General features: G+C 50.8%; 2 protein-coding genes across 2 annotated transcripts; both read left to right on the top strand.

Annotated features, from left to right (window-relative positions):
* The first annotated feature begins 1,263 nt into the window (after positions 1-1,263).
* Positions 1,264-4,319, top strand: CCNO (cyclin O). Its single transcript, XM_077816281.1, has 3 exons — positions 1,264-1,596; positions 2,792-2,977; positions 3,444-4,319. Exons 1-3 carry the CDS (start codon positions 1,264-1,266, stop codon positions 3,921-3,923), a joined length of 999 nt encoding a protein of 332 aa, XP_077672407.1. The 3' UTR covers positions 3,924-4,319.
* A 3,722-nt stretch (positions 4,320-8,041) lies between these two features.
* Positions 8,042-15,069, top strand: MCIDAS (multiciliate differentiation and DNA synthesis associated cell cycle protein). The gene is made up of 6 exons (XM_077817242.1): positions 8,042-8,243; positions 8,979-9,064; positions 13,165-13,237; positions 13,694-13,902; positions 14,245-14,355; positions 14,617-15,069. Exons 1-6 carry the CDS (start codon positions 8,042-8,044, stop codon positions 15,067-15,069), a joined length of 1,134 nt encoding a protein of 377 aa, XP_077673368.1.
* Positions 15,070-18,895: the final 3,826 nt, after the last annotated feature.

Below are 18,895 nucleotides of genomic sequence, written 5' to 3'. Positions count from 1 at the left end.
CCAATAAAATGTTGAATGAAGTAGCCAGTGGGTTTTAATCAAAAATGCAGAAAATATGAAGAAATGTTATTTCTGATTATTCAAATTATTATAATTGTAACGAATAATTGATCGCTTTTATATGTATACAAATAGGATCACCTGGAAATCTGGAATAAAGACGCTAATTCAGACAGAGCAAGACTGGTTGGATTCCCAGGTGTTAAATTCCCAAGAGTTTTTGTTTGTTTGTTAAAAGAAAAGGAGGACTTGTGGCACCTTAGGGACTAACCAATTTATTTGAGCATAAGCTTTCCTGAGCTGCAGCTCACTTCATCAATCATTCCCTTCCGAAACAACCCAGCTGGAAAAGTCCAACAACTTCAGCCGCTGGGGTTCAGCATCCGCCGTGTCTCTTTCCCTGCCCCTCACGCCTGTTTAAGTCACCGCAAGGCGCTGAGGTTTTGCGGAGAGTTCCCGATGATGCTTTCGATTCCTAAAGCGAAACAAATCCCAGGTCTGGTAACAAATCCATCCCTTCCGTGGCTGCCTGCACGCGCCGTACTGCTGGGGCAGGGGGTTAATGACTAGGCTGAACGGGCGTTACTTCAGCCCTGGACAGGAAAAAGCTCCTCGCTCTCATCGAACTCATTCGGAATTTAGCGCCGACCTTGACGACTCTTTGTCCAGGCTTGGCTGGAGAGGCCCGATCCTACCATGCCCACGGAAGTCACGGGCAATACTCACTGGCTTCAATGGGCGCAGGCCCCCTGTGGTAAAACCAGCCCCAGCAGCTGTAGCCCTGTGTCCGGCCGGCTGTACAGCGGTTATTACCCAGAACGGTCACTCCCGTCCTGGCCCCATCGTCAGTGCCACGGCGTGGCCAACTCACTGCCCAGGGGGTTTAGGCGCTTCAATACCGGAGGGGTGAGACGTGTCCTCGCAAGGCTTCCCCCCCCCCCATAGGCTGCACGCTAACCGCGGCGGGCTCATTCCCAGCACCCAGAGGCGCTGCCGGCGATGCTTGGGGCTCGGCGCCGATGCTGCTCCGCCTGGTGCCGGCTACACTCGCGCTGCTGGCGGGGTGGCAGCGCTGCCCCGTTGCCCCAGCGCCTGGCCCCGCCTCGGCTTGCGGGGCGATGGGCCGGAGCGGCGCTGGCGGCCGAGCCCGCCGAGCGGGTCTTTAGCCGGGAAAGCTCCGCGGGTGATGTCAGCAGCAGGGGCTGGGCGGCTGCTAAATAGGCGGGCGCGGCGGCAGCCGCCTCACACGGGCCGGGCAGCGCCATGGTCACGCGCCCGCTGAGCCACGAGCGCCCGGGCCGGCCGCGCAGCCCCCGCAGCAAACGGCGGCGGGCGGCGGGCGCGACCCCCGAGGAGCGGGCTCAGCCCCTCTGCCTCGGCCTCCGGGCGCCCGTGAAGAAGAGCAAGTGCCCGAGCTGCCCGCGGGAGCTGCCGCTGCAGGGCGACGCCTCGGGGCTCAGCCCCCCCAGCAGCCCCGAGCCCGCCGCCCGGCTAGAGCTGCAGGCCTTCCGCGACTACGGGGCCAGCTGGTACCGCTTCCGAAAGGGGCTGGAGAGCAAGTTCCACCCGCGCGAGCCCCTGGCCCAGCAGCCGCAGGTAGGACACCGCAGCCCGGGGCTCCCCACGGGCCCCCGCGCAGCCCGGCCCGGCCACCCAACGGGCCCCCGCGCCGCCCGGCCCGGCCACCCAACGGGCCCCCGCGCCGCCCGGCCCGGCCACCCAACGGGCCCCCGCGCGGCCCGGCCCGGCCACCCAACGGGCCCCCGCGCGGCCCGGCCCGGCCACCCAAGGGGCCCCCGCGCGGCTCGGCCCGGCCACCCAAGGGGCCCCCGCGCAGCCCGGCCCGGCCACCCAAGGGGCCCCCGCGCGGCCCGGCCCGGCCACCCAAGGGGCCCCCGCGCGGCCCGGCCCGGCCACCCAAGGGGCCCCCGCGCGGCCCGGCCCGGCCACCCAAGGGGCCCCCGCGCAGCCCGGCCCGGACACCCAACGGGCCCCCGCGCAGCCCGGCCCGGCCACCCAAGGGGCTGTGCTCTCCGCGCTCCACAGAGCCCGGTCTGAAGCAGGCCGATCCTGGGCATTCATGCTGCGTGCTGTACGCAACACAGGACTCTCCATAGACACGTCCAGGCCATACCACCGCACACACAAGCCCCTCGCCGTCGCTCTCTCTGCACACGCGGAAACGCTCATCGACACCCAGCCGTCGCCTCTCTCTCCAGGCGCTGTCCTCCCCCGCGTGCTGTATATCACCTGCCCCGGGCTCCCTTGCTGTGCCATATGCGTGTCCCTCTGGCTCTGTGCGCAGCATCGACTCCTGCTGCCCCCTGGACACGCTCATCTGGCACAGCGCCCTGCCCTCCTCTCTTTCCAGTCTCCCGCATCTTCATCGCACTACCCTGCGTGCACACGCCTGTCACTGTCCATTCCTCGCACACGCATCGTTGTTTAGCCTGTACAGTACATACACGTCCAGGCCGCGCTGGGTTTTGCATAGGCCCCTCTCCCCGGCTCGCTTCAGTGCACATTGTATGCTGCCTCGTGATCTATTGCAGGTGCCCAGATCCTTATCCTGACTAAACAGGCTATCGCAGTACAATGAAGTGCCCTGCTTGTGGCCATGGGGAGGAAGAGTGAGTAATAACGCCTCCCAGCACTGTCTGGCCACTTGAAATCGTTCAGCCTTATGGCTTAGCTGTCCGGACAGTATCCAGGACCATTGTAGCCTAGTCTGTGGCAATTCCCACCTTGCAGAGGTGTCATGTGGCTGACTGAGCTCTTCTCTTTCCTGCAGGTGACGGCGGAGGCCCGGTGTAAGTTGATCAGCTGGCTCATCCCGGTGCACCGGCACTTCGGCTTCTCCTTCGAGTCCCTGTGCCTGGCAGTGAATACCCTGGACCGATTCCTCACCACCACCCCAGTGGCTGCCGACTGCTTCCAGCTGCTGGGAGTCACTTCCCTTTTCATCGCGTGCAAACAGGTACTAGGCATGAGCCGCGGGCGGCGGGGGCCCCTTTCTCTTGGGTGCACATGACGGGCACGTCAGGCACCGTCGGGGAAGAGAGAAGGAGCGCAGGACAAACGCTTCCCTCCTCCTAACTCGAGAGGTGAACTGAGCTCTGGGAACAAGGCTGATGCCACAAAAGATCTCTGGGGAAACCGCTCAGGCGCTAACCCTGCTGGCGTCGCGCAAGTTCCTCTGCTTTTGAAGAAGGCTTCAGGCCCACAGCGCTGGGTTTGTGTCATTTCACTGCGCGGGGAAGGGCGGCGCTTGGGCAGTGGTAGTTAAGCTCTCCGATGCTGTGGCCTGCCTGCAGTTGATGCACTGCAGGGCCGGCCTCTTGCTCAGAGCCGCCTTCTGCCTGTTTGGAGCGGGTTGCAATGCTGTATTTGTTTCCCGGGCTCTGCTTGCACTGCAGGGATGTTTCTGCTGGCGTGTCTTGCAGGTGGAAGTGCATCCGCCCAGAGTGAAGCAGCTCCTAGCTCTTTGTTGCGACGTCTTCTCCCGTCAGCAGCTCTGCAACCTGGAATGCATCATCCTAAGCAAACTACACTTCAACCTGGGGGCACCGACCATCAACTTCTTCTTGGAGCACTTCACCCACATGCGTATGGAGTCCTGCCAGGCAGATGCCAGGGAGGCAAACAATGCCAAAGCTCTGGCCAAAGGGATGGCCGAACTTAGCATGGCCGACTATGCTTTTAACAAATATGCCCCCTCCCTTCTGGCCATTTGCTCCCTGGGAGTGGCAGACCAGATGTTGCACCACCAAAACCCACTGGACTTGCATATAAGTGGCTACCCGGAGCGGGTTTTACAGGACTGCACGGACAAACTGCATTTACTGGTGTCTTTAAACGGAGATTCTTTACCACATGTACTACCCCTGGAGATGTCTGAAAAGCGCCTGCAGCTGGGAAGTTAAGCTAACTGAACCAACACACTTGAAATCCTCTTATGGCATCCGAAGCAGCTGTGAATTTTCAGAGCAATTTGGTTCCTTTTCATCAGTGCATTGTATTTTTATAAACTATGAATTGCTATACCTCTAAAGATGACAGTATTGGCCTCATTCTCTTGCTTAGTTGACTAAATCAATGTGTTATATTTGTATTTATTTGAACGCTACAGTGTTGGTTTTGATATATGACAAAAATTAAATCACATTTTGCACATTTCGTTACTGTATGTTAATTGCACTGACATATATCTACATTCATTGTATAAATAGTGTATATAATCCAAGTACTGTAAAGTTTAATTTAGAAAATGGTTCACTAAGCACACCTTAACAGCAGCCAGGGGAAGAATAAAAGTACTGTATAGGCATTTCTTAATAAACTTTTTGTCACTGTTCAATGATGGTCTGTTTCCTTCCGATTTTGTACATATTCCACAGAGGAAATTAATTGCTAAAGAATTAACAACTATGACAGGTCTTAAAAAATACCAAATGGTAGAAAATAACGATGTATGATTGTATTATTTTTTCATTAAAAATTCATTTGCATCATCTTGCTTATATTCCACATCTGAAAAATTAGATGATGTAGCACAATGAATGAGCCCCAGCCTCACCCCCCACAATTACGTTCATAGGGGTACTATTGCCCCTTTTTCCCTGGGCGGTGCAAGTCCATAATATGGGAGCACAAAGTACCTCTGACTCTTATTGCCTGGGTGCGTCCAGCTCCAGGTATGCTAGGGGCACCTTCTGGCTGGGGGTACCAATTCAGCAGCCTCTCACTGCCATCGGTTCATTGGGGGTAATGGCTCACTTCTGGCTCCACAGAGATTGTGAAAAGAACAGCAGGACACAGTGATGTGGACCGTATTAATGACACTGCCATCTAAATGGGTTTGTAGACATCTCCAATGGGCTTTCAATCTGCCAAAGCACATTCAACAACCATTCTACACTGCCTGGGAGTGTAATTAAACAGTCTTTTGTCAGGGCCTCTGAAATCAAGGTACTGTTTGATAATCCAAGGCAAAAGGGGAAATGCAGGGTTCCCAAGAATAGTGGTGGGGATAGTAACTCAATTTATGACAATGTCATTTGGTGGGACTAGTGTCCAAGCCTGTCCATGGATGTAGATGCCCAATCAGCAAAAAATAATTGCATTGTGAACTTTTCCAGTGCATCTCACACCGACACTCATAAACTGACCTCTGTGGTCCACAAGGGCTTGTATAACAATGGAGTATTACCCTTTGCAGGTACTCATGAGCTCGTCGAGGAGGGCAAACTATGGGCACCCGAGTCCCATCAAGGGCCCTGGTGCAGTTTGGAAACCCCATTCTCTGACAGTCAGCAATTACTTTAGGAATATCTTTTATGCCTGCCACCTTGGGGTAAATCACAGGTCCGATTGCCTCAGAATCATCTGGCACCATTTTACCGGCGGTTGACTTCCCCACACCAAACTGGTTTGCAGTGGACCTGCTGCAGTCTGGGGTAGCCAGCTTTCAGACAGCAACAACAACCGGCTTCAGGACAGGTAAGGCACATGTATCTTTACACTGTAGGGTTGGAGCAGCATGCTGCTCACAAAGCTCCAGAAATGTAGCTTTCTTCTTGCAAAAATTCTGTTGATCCTCCCAGGTCTGCAAGACTATGTGATCCCACCAATCTGTGTTTGTGGCCTTGCATCAGAAGCTCCAGTCTATGGGGATGGGAGAGGGGCATCAGCAGCTATACGGAGTGTCATAAGCAGCATCAGCCAGTTCAAGTCTGCCATGCCTGTGTTCTCCTCCTCCTGCTCCATTATAAGCTCTGGTTTCAGAGTAACAGCCGTGTTAGTCTGTATTCGCAAAAAGAAAAGGAGGACTTGTGGCACCTTAGAGACTAAATTGGTTAGTCTCTAAGGTGCCACAAGTACTCCTTTTCTTATTATAAGCTCTGTCAGGTGCCTTAGGTGGGTCAGAAAACGCCCTCAAAATGTCCACCAGCGCTCATGGAAGCTCTGCCCATTTCCTGATACAGGAGGGAAAGCGCTGAGCAAGCAAAAGATGTTCTTGAAAAGTTGCCTCCCTCTGTGTCACTGCCTCTGGTAGCTGGGAGTACGCAGACCAAAATGACTCCTTGGCAGGCTGTGTTGGTGGGCTGTTCAAACTTCCCGAAACCCGCACCCTGGACAGACAAGTTTTCCCACAGTGCACCACAGTCAAAGGCTGAGAGTGGCCACATTGTGCAAAGGAGCCTGTGCTACAGCTGGTTTGACTCAGGTGTGTGTGCTGCAATGTACATAGTAGAGCCCCAGGTTCAAACCCTGGGGTTAGAAAAATCTTAATTTAGGGTTAATCAGTGTGGATGCTCAAGCTCTGGGTTCTCTAACCCATGGTCAGCTGACTCATGTCCCACTAACCCTGGGTTTAGGTTGCAGTGTAGACATTACCCTCAGACATCATTGTTTCACCTTCTTGATTCTGCTGTCACCCTAGTTTTTGATTGGTCCCCACCCTAAAATGTCATGAATGTACTGAGGCATAAATGGACAAAAAAAGGGCCCAGCAAAGACAAACCTATAGCTTGATTTTGGAAATGCAGTCCTGCAGATACAGTTTTACATAAGGACCTAAAATGCTACTAGGAGGGATCCAAATGTTTCAGTCTCTTAAGGCACCCTTACCTGATGCACTTGTAATGTTAGGAGACTAGAAAGACCACCTGTGTAGAGAGTGCAAGGCATTTAAATGTGTCACGGTCATTTTAAAACATATATTAACACACCCAAACAGACTTGTTTGCATTTATTTCTCACTGTAATGTACAGTGTTCTCAAGTAACAGGTGGTTTGAAAAACCTCACCGCCTGCTTTTTTCTAGGGTCCTCTCCTATTCTGTAGGTCATTGTGGGGGAGCACTAGTTATTCATTATTATTATTATAATAATAATATGGTCTAGGAATCTCTGTCATGGACCAGGACCCCATTGTGCTAGGCCCTGTACAAACACAGTTGCTACCTGTCTTCTCTTTAAACTGTGAGCCACCTGCTAGCAGGTCCGGGTTGTGCGTTTCGCAAGACATCGTATGCCTAGCCATCATTACAGCTAGTTGTGCTGATCTCTTTGCGCACAGGGCTGTGTCCCGCTCAGGGGTATTGCTGAAGTTTGCGCTACAGCTTTCGGAAGACACCGTCTTTTACAGATACTGGTGATTAGGGTTAGCACTCACACACGAGCATGTAGGTACACAGCACTCTGCAGACCAAACAAACAGTCAGGGAGATACAATCTACATGAGGGGGACAATGCAAAGCATAGAGACAAGGGGCCTTGGCTTTAAAATGCCTCCGGACCACGCACTAGACAATGTAATGTAGGGGGGTATCCTGCTTTGGCAGAGGGATCGTTTGGAGGAACTAACGAGGTTTCACCTCTGATGTTCATGGTTCTGGGGTAGTTACATCTTTCCCCCCGTTTTTGTCAGAGTCATGTTTTTAATTCCGGCACCTCTCGCACGATGGCGTCCTGCACGGGGAGGTCCCTAGCTATGGCCCCGCTGAGTATCGCCCGTCACCGTGCTCTCTGAGCCCTTAGCCCGTGACTCCCCAGCTCTTTGCTGCACGGCGGGGCTGTGCGCCCCGTCAGACCCCTGGCGCGCTGGAGCCCGAGAGTCCAGCCGAGCAGGTTCTGGTCCGGGGCTGGGCTAAGCCGGTTGGACGCCGGCGCCAATGTGCGCTGCAAGGGCGCAAAGCGGCCGCTGCTGCAGGGCCCGGGCGATGCCCTGTTGCCGGGTTGACTGTTAGCGCCTCTGCAGGGCGCAGATTGTGCCAAGGCGAAGGCGCCACCTCTGGCGCTCACTCCGCAGCCAGCCCCGCCCCCGCTCTCCAGTCACCCCCCCCCCTCCGCTCCCCCTGGACCCGCTGCCCTGGAGACCGGTCGGGGCCCCTCCAACGGTGTCAAAACCAGCCCGGTAACGGCCATGGGCAGCCGCTGGGCCGGGCGCCGGACGGGTCTGCCAGCAAAGAGCGGGGCGGAGAGAGCCGCTGGGTCCCCAAAGCCAGAGCTAAGCTAAGGCCCCGGGTCCAGCCTGCGCCATGCGGAACCGCAGCGGCCGGAAAGCCTTTGACAGCATCTGTCCCAACAGGGTGGGTGACCTGGGCAGCCGGCTCGGCAAGAAGCCAGCCAGAGTCGAGAGGAAGGTGCGCCTGGGAGACGGTCCCGCGCCGCGGAAGAGCTTTGCCAGCGCCGCTCCGGCGGCAGTTCACAGTGACCAGCCGCCCGCCACGGTAGAGCTCGGTGAGTTGTGGGGCCTGCGAAACCCCTTCCCCGCTTTGTGTGGAAGCAGGAGTCCCCGGGCTTGCCCCTAGCCTCTTCTGGCCACCCGTCTGGGCAAGGACCAGGGCAAGAGCGGAAAGTGAGCGTCGAAGGGGCTGCTGCTCTCCCCTGCACCTGTCTCCTCCAACGAGCATTGATGTAAATGTCTGTTTCTCTCCCCCCCCCCCGCGCCCCTCAGCACTTGCCACCTCCAACGAGCATTGCTGTAAATGTCTGTTTCTCTCTCCCCCCCAGCACTTGCCACCTACAATGAGCATTGTTGTAAATGTCTGTTTCTCTTTCCCCCCCAGCACTTGCCACCTCCAACGAGCATTGCTGTAAATGTCTGTTTCTCTTTCCCCCCAGCACTTGCCACCTTCAACGAGCATTGATGTAAATGTCTGTTTCTCTCTCCCCCCCCCAGCACTTGCCACCTACAATGAGCATTGTTGTAAATGTCTGTTTCTCTCTCCCCCCCCAGCACTTGCCACCTACAATGAGCATTGATGTAAATGTCTGTTTCTCTCCCTCCCCCGCGCCCCTCAGCACTTGCCATCTCCAACGAGCATTGCTGTAAATGTCTGTTTCTTTCTCCCCCCCAGCACTTGCCACCTACAATGAGCATTGTTGTAAATGTCTGTTTCTCTCTCCCCCCCAGCACTTGCTACCTCCAACGAGCATTGTTGTAAATGTCTGTTTCTCTTCCCCCCACCCCAGCACTTGCTACTATCGACTGGCAAGATTTAGCAGACTGCACCTCGGTCTTTCAGCAGGAGACTTCTAGTGTTGCAGCTGCCCCGCAGGTAACTGAGTCTTCCGCTCCCCATTTGACACCCTCTCGCCTCCCCGGACACCCCCCCACGAGGCAGTCTCTGAGTCTCCCCGCGTTAATTCAGATGCACTTGTTCCTCAACTTCATCTGAAGCACGGGCGTTCGCAATGGAAGAAGAGGCATTTCCACGCACGTTCGAGCCGCTTCTCTTACCTCCTTCCTCGCTCTTCTCAGGCAAGCTGCGGTTAACCAGCCTTTAAATGAACGGGCAGGTAGCTAGGACTGCTACTTGCTATAGCCAATCCGTTCCGAAATGCGCGATGGGTGGGGTTTGTAAACTCCAGCTGAGAAAAGATCAAGCCGCCCTGGCATTCTGGTAGATATCAGTGCCAGCGGGGGATGAGTCTCTGAATATGCTGAAGTGCTTGCCCTTTAATAGCACTCCCTTTGGCAATTCTCCTGCTGACTTCTGGGGTAGTTCATAAAGGTTAAGACGTAGCCATCTTCCCAAAGCACCCCAAGGAGTCCTTGATTCCCTGGCTGCTGCAAAGAGAGGGGAGCTGCTTAATGAGCTCGCTATGCATTCCGTTTGGAAGTATCACCTGCAGGTCAGTCATGCCCCGAACAGCAGGCTCTGCACGTGCAGCAAGGCGATCCTATGGACAAGCCAACAGGGATCAAGCGATTATTGCTTTGCAAACCCAGAGTCAGACAGGACCCTCTTCCCCCTGGTTCCAGCTCGGAACAGGTGCTGACGGTTCATAGAACGCTGCCGGCTCCAGGCTGGGTGTTGGCTCTGCTTCATCCCCGGGCTCTCCCTTCTGTCCCACCCTCTCCCGTTGCAGCAGATGGGTTGGTTTAGGGACGACTAGCAGCTGTAGGCTGTGTGGCGAAGACAAAGGACCCAGTGCGGGAATTGGAGAAGGGGGCACTCAGTGCCTATGCTCTGGAAACAGCTAGCTACTACAGACAGACATTGGCCTCTTTCTTACTCATCCTGGTGCGGATATGGAGCATACTCCAAAGCCTGTTGCAATCAGTGGAAATACTCCCAGTGACACCAGTGAGTGTTGGATCTGGCCCATTCAGGCCCTCTAGAGAGTAAGGCAGAAACCTCTAACACAGCGGTTCGCAAACTTCATTGCGTGGGGACCCCCTTCGACAACAAAAATTACTACACTAACCCACAACTGGGCCTGAAGTCCGAGCCCACCCGAGCCCCACTGCCCTGGCGGGGGAAGCAAAGCTGAAGCCCAAAGGCTTCTGCCCTGGGTGGGGGCCATGTGACCTTAGCCCTGGGCGTGGGGCTTGGGCTTCAGGGCCAACACCAGCCTTGGTGACCCCATTAAAATGAGGTTGCAATCTACAGTTTGAGAACCCCTGCTCTAACAGTAGATGAACAGTCTTGGGTTTCAAAAGGGTCAGAAATCAGCCACTCCTAAGGCTGAGCTGAGACTCTTCCTGAAATGGGATAAGAAATGTATAAATAAAAACAAATACTGCCTAGCATTTTGGAAGCAATCCACAGACAGGGGTAGGTGGAGGGCTAGTAGGAACCTCTACTCTCTATTGTATCTGTTTGTTTGTCTTAGAGTTTCTATTTTTAAGTTTACTTCAAGCCATTTAGCCCTGCTAGTTTATGCCACCATCTCTTTCCTCACATGATTGTCATGCGGGGTGGGGGAAGGCCCTGCCTCTTGCAATGTTTGTACCACTCCTAGCACAATGGGGATTTGATTGTGATTGGGGCCTCTGGATGCTACTGGAATAATATAATCATACCTAGCTCTTCTAGGGGAGTTTTCATCAGTAGAGCTCAGAGTGTGTTACAGAGGAGGTCAGTATCATTATCCCCATTTTACAGATGGGGAAACTGAGGCACAGGGCAGGGACGTGATTTGCCCAAGGTCACCCAGCAGGCCAATAGCAAAGCAAGGAATAGAACCTAGGTCTCCTGAGTCCCAGTCCAGTGCTCTATCTACTAGGCACTAATAAAATGAATGAAAAATCCTACACTACTGTTTCAAAGCTCCCTGCATTAGCTACACCATTTGAAAAGTTTTGCAGCATGCTCTTTTTTCAAGCTGAGCTGAATTACAGAGCCTGTGTGAATAGGCATTTGGCTCAATAGCGCTTTGCCCCTTTACTTGTCAAAACACTCCCTTTTGGGGGATTGAAATGAAGATAAAATTACTGGGGTTCACTCCAAAAGTGCGGGAGATCAGAAAAAGATAACTGGTACAGATGTAGGAAAAGGGGTTATTGAAAGCAGTGCTTGCTCACTGAGGGTGAGTGATGCTGTTGTTATAGTACAGAACCACTAGGAGGCAGGAGATCTGAGTTCTAGTCTGTCATTCCCAGCTGTGACACAGACATCTCTTTGCAGGTCACTTACCCTCACTGAGTTTCAGTTCCCCCATCTGTAAAATGGGCACAATTTCTATCCAAGGCCCACTATATCTCTTCCTCCTTATGTTGCTCTCTTGAGAGGGGTTATTCTTTATTGTGTATCTTGTGTGAACGGGGCTATTCTGCAGCCCTCATTGTCGGGGCAAGGCTTGCTGAAAGAGAGACACTTTTGCACTGCACCTTAAAAGTGACACATATTGCTTTCATCCTGATCTCCATTTCTAAGGAGGGTCTCCTACCACAAGAATCTTGTCCCTAGGTCATGTCTTTCTATGTATTTATGGTATACCCAATGACTTTGGTGTCCAGACCAATAAAGCTAGGCTCTGAGGTTCATTAATAGTAGCATCCCTCTTGATCACAGCTGATGGGTGATGGAAAGGGAGATGGCTTCAAAGATAGCTAGACCCAACCCCATTCAGGCCTTGAAAGATTAGGATGAGGACCTTTACCTGGATCCAGAATCTGAGAATGAGAGCAAAGTGGTATGTCCTGGTTGCTCTGTTTTAGCTAGAAGTCTGGCTGCTGCATGTTTAAAAGATTAATACATAAGATCTGAAACAAAAATGGGAAATGTATACATGACAGACACATATACAGCTAGCTGTGTCCTCTGCAGTACCAGCTGAATCTGAGAGGGAGGATGCCAGAGAACACAGGTGGGGCTTTTGTTGTGTCTGGAGCTTTCCTTTGTGTAGTGGAGCTGACAAATGGATGGCAGATTGAATGTAGGAAGAAGAAATTTTAAAAAGGTGTAACCACACTGCACACAATCCTCTCTGCCATACAGTTTCCTTTGAAAGCACTCGTAGGGAAATTCTCCATACAACATGAGCTGAATTACGGTACACATTTTTTTGCACAATTTCCTTTCCCCTCGGTGTAGTCAATACCGGCGTGCAATTGCACACAAGCTAAGTTCATGTTTTAAAGGACTGTTATTTGCCAGGATGCTCTTTGTCCACACTGTGCTTCTGTCCACGATCACAGATGTACTGTTCATACAGAATGCTATATGGGGTGCACAAGAAAGTGCGTTTTCCTCCATCCATCCAAAATCAGGAGAAAGAGAGAGAGTGAGAGAGAGAGAGAGTGGAAGAGAGGAGAAGAACGGTGAAGGAATGAAGCGATCCGTAGGAAGGCAGGAGGCTCTCTGGAGACAGACACCTGCCTGGGCGCACAGTATCTAAGAGCGAGGTGTGGGAGAAATGCTGTTGTAGCAGAAGCGCCCGGGTTAATCTTTCACTGACTCTGGAGGAATGCCCAGGCTGGCCGAATACGGTTGGCTCGTGTTGCTAACCAATGAGAATAGAGTGAGCACCCTATATGGGGGGCCGCGGGGCAGGCAGGCTGTAGCAACGCGTGCCACCGGGGTTGGCCGCATCCGAGGGACTCGGCAGAGTTGGCCAAAGCCTCTAACGTGGTTAACGGATCAGAGGTTTCCCAATTACTAGTCACCTGCCACATTCACCTTTATACTGGTAGAGACACTAAGCGCTGCGCATCAGCCATTACCCTGACCATGGCAGTACAAGCTTGCCCTTTCCAGGGTCCAGCTTGGGGGCTAGAGTTCCAGGTATGTGAGTGTGCGCACAACAGAGCGTGTGCACACCGGCAAGCGAAGCGAAGCAGCGCCGGAGACCCGTCATTAGTGTGTGGGCAGATCTGACTGGCGAATCTGAATGCACTGATTAACTTGTATGTTTCCTTTACATGTTTCAGAGCCACTGCTTGCAACCTGAACCCGAGTTCGACTTCCAGGAGTTCAGAGATGCTGTCGATAGTTTTATATGTGGCAAGTACTTTTCTTATTGCATAGTCACACACTTATTCATACAGAGCACCGGCTGCCTATGGTCCCCTAGCTTCAGACATTGCATTTTGGTCCCCTCAGGTGCTTTTGCCTTTTTGGGTACCAGTTTAATTTGCTATCAGTTTAGTCATTGGACATTACATAACTGAATGCACCAATCTAATATTCGTTAAGAAAAGTTTGCACTGACATATTGTTTTTTTAAATGTTGTTCCCCAAGGAGCCCCCCAAGGAGATGCAAACGAAATATGCGTGTTTGGTGCATACCAATGGTGTGGTACGTTAGTAGGGTGTCCAGACTTACACGACTGAATTAAACACCAGTTCAGATCTTTACGATTCGCTGTAGTAGCAGCAAGAACTTGAGTGTCGGTGTCAGGTCTAGCAGCGAACGCGTAAAGAGATATGATGAGCTCACCCTTGTGATTTCCTCCATAGACCCATCCTCCTTAATGCCACCTCCACTGGACACGGCGGACTTCACTTTTCCTCTCGGCGACGGATCAGCCTTTAGCCCTTGTATTCAACGGTCACAAAACAATCCTCTTCCGCACATGAACTTGCAAAACTCCGCCGAACAGTACTGGAAAGATGTGGCAGACCAAAACCAGAAAGCGTTAGGGGATGCACTGGTGGAAAATAATCAGGTATGAAGGTAGAACGAATCATCCTGCTCAGGTATTGCAGAGATTACTCAGACGGGGTTGCCTACGTCCTATATTCCTTCCAAACTAACTGGTCCTGGCTCGATAGCGGAGTAATCCCAATGTCACATATTGCGCACCATTGGCTAGCTCTGTTGACCAAAGTCGTCTCCTGAACGGTCCCTAGTTACTGATCAATACTGTTTGCAAAAGTAAAGAGGCTAAATCGGTTTGTGTACGGTGTGTGCACGCTACAGCGTGTGTGAGCACGCGTGCCAGCTGTAACCTGACTTTCTACGGTAGAGGAAATGTTTGATTTCAAACTGACACCTTGTCGTTCAACAGCTGCACGTGACATTAACCCAAAAGCAGGAAGAGATCACTTCCCTGAAGGAACGAAACGTGCAGCTGAAGGAGCTAGCTAGCCAGGCGAAGCAGCTGGCCTGTGTGCTCGATGTAAGTGTTCCTCCAGGTTTCTTTCCCAAAGCACCGTCCTCGGGGTACAAAAGTGATAATGACATGCAGCGATTCCTTTCACTGCTCGAGGCTTGCAGCCCTGAGACCCCCAGGGGGCGCCCTGAGGCCGGAAACGCGGAGCCAGAGCCAAAGCTAAGCTCCCACGCGGGTGTATTGCACCTCCCCGGTCCACGCGATGCGCCCGGTGGGAGCCACGGCGATCGGTTTAAAGCAGCCAGTTGCATGTTGTTTTACCCACAGAAACTGATGATCCACCAGTCCAAGGAGGGGGCCGACGCTTTCCTTCCCAGGAGCTCAGCTAAGAGAAGCCTGGAGCAGCTGTACGCGGCCAGGCAAGAGGACTGCGCAGAAGTGGATGAAATCCTGCGGGAGATCTCAGACACCTGTAACGCGGCGCTGCAGGCTATCGATGAGCACAGAGAGGCGAAGCGCCCGCGGCTGCAGGCCGAGGCAGCACGAGCTCCGGGCAGCCAGGGCCAGGCTATTCACATGTACGGGGCGTTCAGCGGCCTGCAGACTTGCAGCAGCCGCAGCGCGGTGGACCTGAGTGACAGCGAGCTGGAGGAAGGTGTGTCTTTCAGGACCTCCATCACAGATCACGGCACGATCCGGACACTAGCTTTCCCCCAGGGAAATGCTTTCACCATCAGGACAGCCACCGGGGGCTACAAGTTTAGATGGGTTCCCAGCTGAGCCAGGAAACGATCAGCTAACTACACTGGCCAAGGTCTCCCATGAAAACTTCGCACTGCCTGCACTGTTCCGCCGACCCTAGTCCCCCAAGGTGACTTCCACTTACAGGACGTTGTCTGTCGCAAAAACTGGAAGCACTTTTTATTTTGGTAAGGAAAAGAAGCATTTACCACAATACAGCTGTGGTGTGTTTTTTCTTTTGAAGCCATTGCTGTCACCCTTTCAACTTTTGAGAGATACTCTAGATACTTAAAAAGAAAAGGAGGACTTGTGGCACCTTAGAGGCTAACCAATTTATTTGAGCATAAGCTTTCGTGTAGCTCAGGAAAGCTTGTGCTCAAATAAATTGGTTAGTCTCTAAGGTGCCACAAGTCCTCTTTTTCCTTTTGCGGATACAGACTAACACGGCTGCTACTCTGAAACCTGTCATGATGCTAGATACTTAAAGGGACACTATCCATGTGGATTTTTTTAAAACCCTGTAAATAGTGTGAGCCTTGAAACTTTTTTTTAAAAAAATTCAAATGTGAATAAGAGGTTCTCTGCTCCCCTGTTGATGGTTACGAGGGTCTTTTCAGCCACCAGCTAACTACACAAGGGGAAACAGCAAAACTGACTGTACACACAACTAGTCAAATACACACCCCAAACGAACTGGGGGGATGGGGGAGACATATGCCGCAGCAACTTCCCTCACTTCTAGTGATCGTGGTAGAGCAGGTAGAACATTTTCACAGAGCATCGTGGCTTTCAGGTTGTTGGTGTCCCTTCACAGACATTGTTTATTAGCAGTAGTATTACTGTTCTTGAGATATCTTTGAAAGAAAGATGTTGCCTGGTTTCTCTCGCAGCAGTTTTGTTAGAACGAATGTGAGGTAATAAAATAATGATGATCGATAGCATCTTGGGAAATGCACACACTCTTGGAAGTATATTAAGCATACTACCCTTCACTATTACTGGAATTTTAAATCCGGGAAGTTTACAAGGTCACATTTTAGAGACTGTCTTGTATACAATTGTAAATGTATTTTTACACCTACTGTGAGCACTAAATGGTTTTGTACATTAAATTACAATGGATTTTTAAAACTAATGTCAAGTAAGCATGGTTTTGCATCAGGCATGTTCATTTATTTTGGTCTGTGAAAAAATAACAGCGTGTTCAATAACAGTAGAAGAAGAAGATCTTTCTTACCGGAACTTGTTCTGATAAAGCCTTAGGAAAAAGAGACCCTGCCTGCGAACATGCAGGAGAATTCTGTCTGGTAAAGAGAAGTGCAAACAGCAAAGTCAAAGGTTGAACTGATACCTTTAAATTGCAGGTACCTGTTGAAAGTTGTGTGGTTCGCTTGTGAACCGAACAACATTATAATTAATCTGTCATATAAGAAGTTTCCATTTCTACGGTACATAAGAGAATGAAGATCACAATCAGGGACTCCCTTTGCACATTCACTGGTCCCTGACCAGCATGGCTTAGCTGAGATTTTAAAGGCTCAAAGTCGGGAACGTCTCAGAATAGGTTACAGTATCTACCTGTTGCACAGGGCCATGCACACCGACAGAACTTTATAAATACATAGCACGATGCTGAAGGTGTGACTTGCAGACAGTACAGTTTCCTGTGAGCAATGCTTCCTCTGATCTGAGTGGCAGACTGCTCGCTAAAGTTGCTATCTTGCACCCAGAGACCTGTGGTTTTTGCAAACTACACCGTTGTCCTAACAATTAGAGTAGATGTGGTCTCCTGCATTTAATGCGAAGGAATCGCAAATGTGACCCTAGGACGGTTAATCGCGTCTTGTGTACTGCGGTTTTTCAGGCACCTCTGGAACTATGGGGACTCAGTGCTGGTTCCCTCCTCAAGGGAAGCACTTTGCCATCCGAACTGGGAACAGCGATGGCTCTGCTTTGGGCAGCAGAGGCAGAATCTGCTACACCTGTTTGCAATGTGTTTAGACATCACTGTTACCATAATTCAGCAGGAATACATTGATAAAACACACCAAATTGCATCAAAATCTCCAGCCTCCTCCCTCCAAGTTTTTATTAAAATAAACACAAAGCATACCAGGTAAATACATAATTTCATACTCAATATTTATTCGTAAAAGATAAGAAGGGCCAAATGAAAAGCTTTTAATTCTATACATAAGACACATAGGCCTGTTAGTTTGACATCTGTAGTATGCAAGGTCTTGGAAAAAATTTTGAAGGAGAAGGTAGTTAAGGACATTGAAGTCAATGGTAATTGGGACAAAATACAACATGGTTTTACAAAAGGTAGATCGTGCCAAACCAACCTGATCTCCTTCTTTGAGAAAGTAACAGATTTTTTAGATAAAGGAAACGCAGTGGATCTAATTTACTTAGATTTTAGTAAGGCGTTTGATACGGTGCCACATGGGGAATTATTAGTTAAATTGGATAAGATGGGCATCAATAGGAATATTGAAAGGTGGATAGGGAATTGGTTAAAGGGGAGACTACAACGGGTCCTACTGAAAGGTGAACTGTCAAGTTGGAGGGAGGTTACCAGTGGAGTTCCTCAGGGATCGGTTTTAGGACCAATCTTATTTAATCTTTTTATTACTGACCTGGGCACAAAAAGTGGGAGTGTGCTAATAAAGTTTGCAGATGATACAAAGCTGGGAGGTATTGCTAATTTAGAGAAGGACAGGGATACCCTACAGGAGGATCTGGATGACCTTGTAAACTGGAGTAATAGGAATAGGATGAAATTTAATAGTGAGAAGTGTAAGGTCATGCATTTAGGGATTAATAACAAGAATTTTAGTTATAAGCTAGGGACGCATCAACTAGAAGTAACGGAGGAGGAAAAGGACCTTGGAGTATTGGTTGATCATAGGATGACTATGAGCTGCCAATGTGATATGGCTGTGAAAAAAGCTAATGTCGTCTTGGGATGCATCAGGAGAGGTATTTCCAGTAGGGATAAGGAGGTTTTAGTACCGTTATATAAGGCACTGGTGAGACCTCACCTGGAATACTGTGTGCAGTTCTGGTCTCCCATGTTTAAGAAGGATGAATTCAAACTGGAACAGGTACAGAGAAGGGCTACTAGGATGATCCGAGGAATGGAAAACTTGTCTTATGAAAGGAGACTCAGGGAGCTTGGCTTGTTTAGCCTAACTAAAAGAAGGCTGAGGGGAGATATGATTGCTCTCTATAAATATATCAGAGGGATAAATACCAGAGAGGGAGAGGAATTATTTAAACTCAGTACCAATGTGGACACAAGAACAAATGGATATAAACTGGCCACTAGGAAATTTAGATTAGAAATTAGACGAAGGTTTCTAACCATCAGAGGAGTGAAGTTTTGGAATAGCCTTCCGAGGGAAGTAGTGGGGGCAAAAGATCTATCTTGCTTTAAGATTAAACTCGATAAGTTTATGGAGGAGATGGTATGATGGGATAACATGGTTTTGGTAATTAAATATTCATGGTAAATAGGCCCAATGGCCTGTGATGGGTTTTAGATGGGGTAAGATCCAAGTTACCTGGGAAAGAATTTTCTGTAGTATCTGGCTGATGAATCTTGCCCATATGCTCAGGGTTTAGCTGATCGCCATATTTGGGGTCGGGAAGGAATTTTCCTCCAGGGCAGATTGGAAGAGGCCCTGGAGGTTTTTCGCCTTCCTCTGTAGCATGGGGCACGGGTCACTTGCTGGAGGATTCTCTGCTCCTTGAGGTCTTTAAACTACAATTTGAGGACTTCAATAGCACAGATATAGGTGTGAGGTCTTTTTTGTAGGAGTGGTGGGTGAAATTCTGTGGCCTGCGTTGTGCAGGAGGTCAG

This window comes from Eretmochelys imbricata, chromosome 5 (assembly GCF_965152235.1).
Source record: "Eretmochelys imbricata isolate rEreImb1 chromosome 5, rEreImb1.hap1, whole genome shotgun sequence".
Taxonomy (NCBI): domain Eukaryota; kingdom Metazoa; phylum Chordata; order Testudines; family Cheloniidae; genus Eretmochelys; species Eretmochelys imbricata.
Note: the sequence above shows the minus strand (reverse complement) of the source record. Positions and strands in the feature narration are given on the sequence as shown.

Coding starts and splice junctions, on each gene's coding strand:
- CCNO (XM_077816281.1), top strand. CDS start 1,264: ATGGTCACGCGCCCGCTGAGCCACGAGCGCCCGGGCCGGCCGCGCAGC. Junction 1,597..2,791: donor CCCTGGCCCAGCAGCCGCAG/GTAGGACACCGC, acceptor TCTTTCCTGCAG/GTGACGGCGGAGGCCCGGTG. Junction 2,978..3,443: donor TTTTCATCGCGTGCAAACAG/GTACTAGGCATG, acceptor CGTGTCTTGCAG/GTGGAAGTGCATCCGCCCAG.
- MCIDAS (XM_077817242.1), top strand. CDS start 8,042: ATGCGGAACCGCAGCGGCCGGAAAGCCTTTGACAGCATCTGTCCCAAC. Junction 13,238..13,693: donor TGTCGATAGTTTTATATGTG/GCAAGTACTTTT, acceptor TTTCCTCCATAG/ACCCATCCTCCTTAATGCCA. Junction 13,903..14,244: donor CACTGGTGGAAAATAATCAG/GTATGAAGGTAG, acceptor GTCGTTCAACAG/CTGCACGTGACATTAACCCA.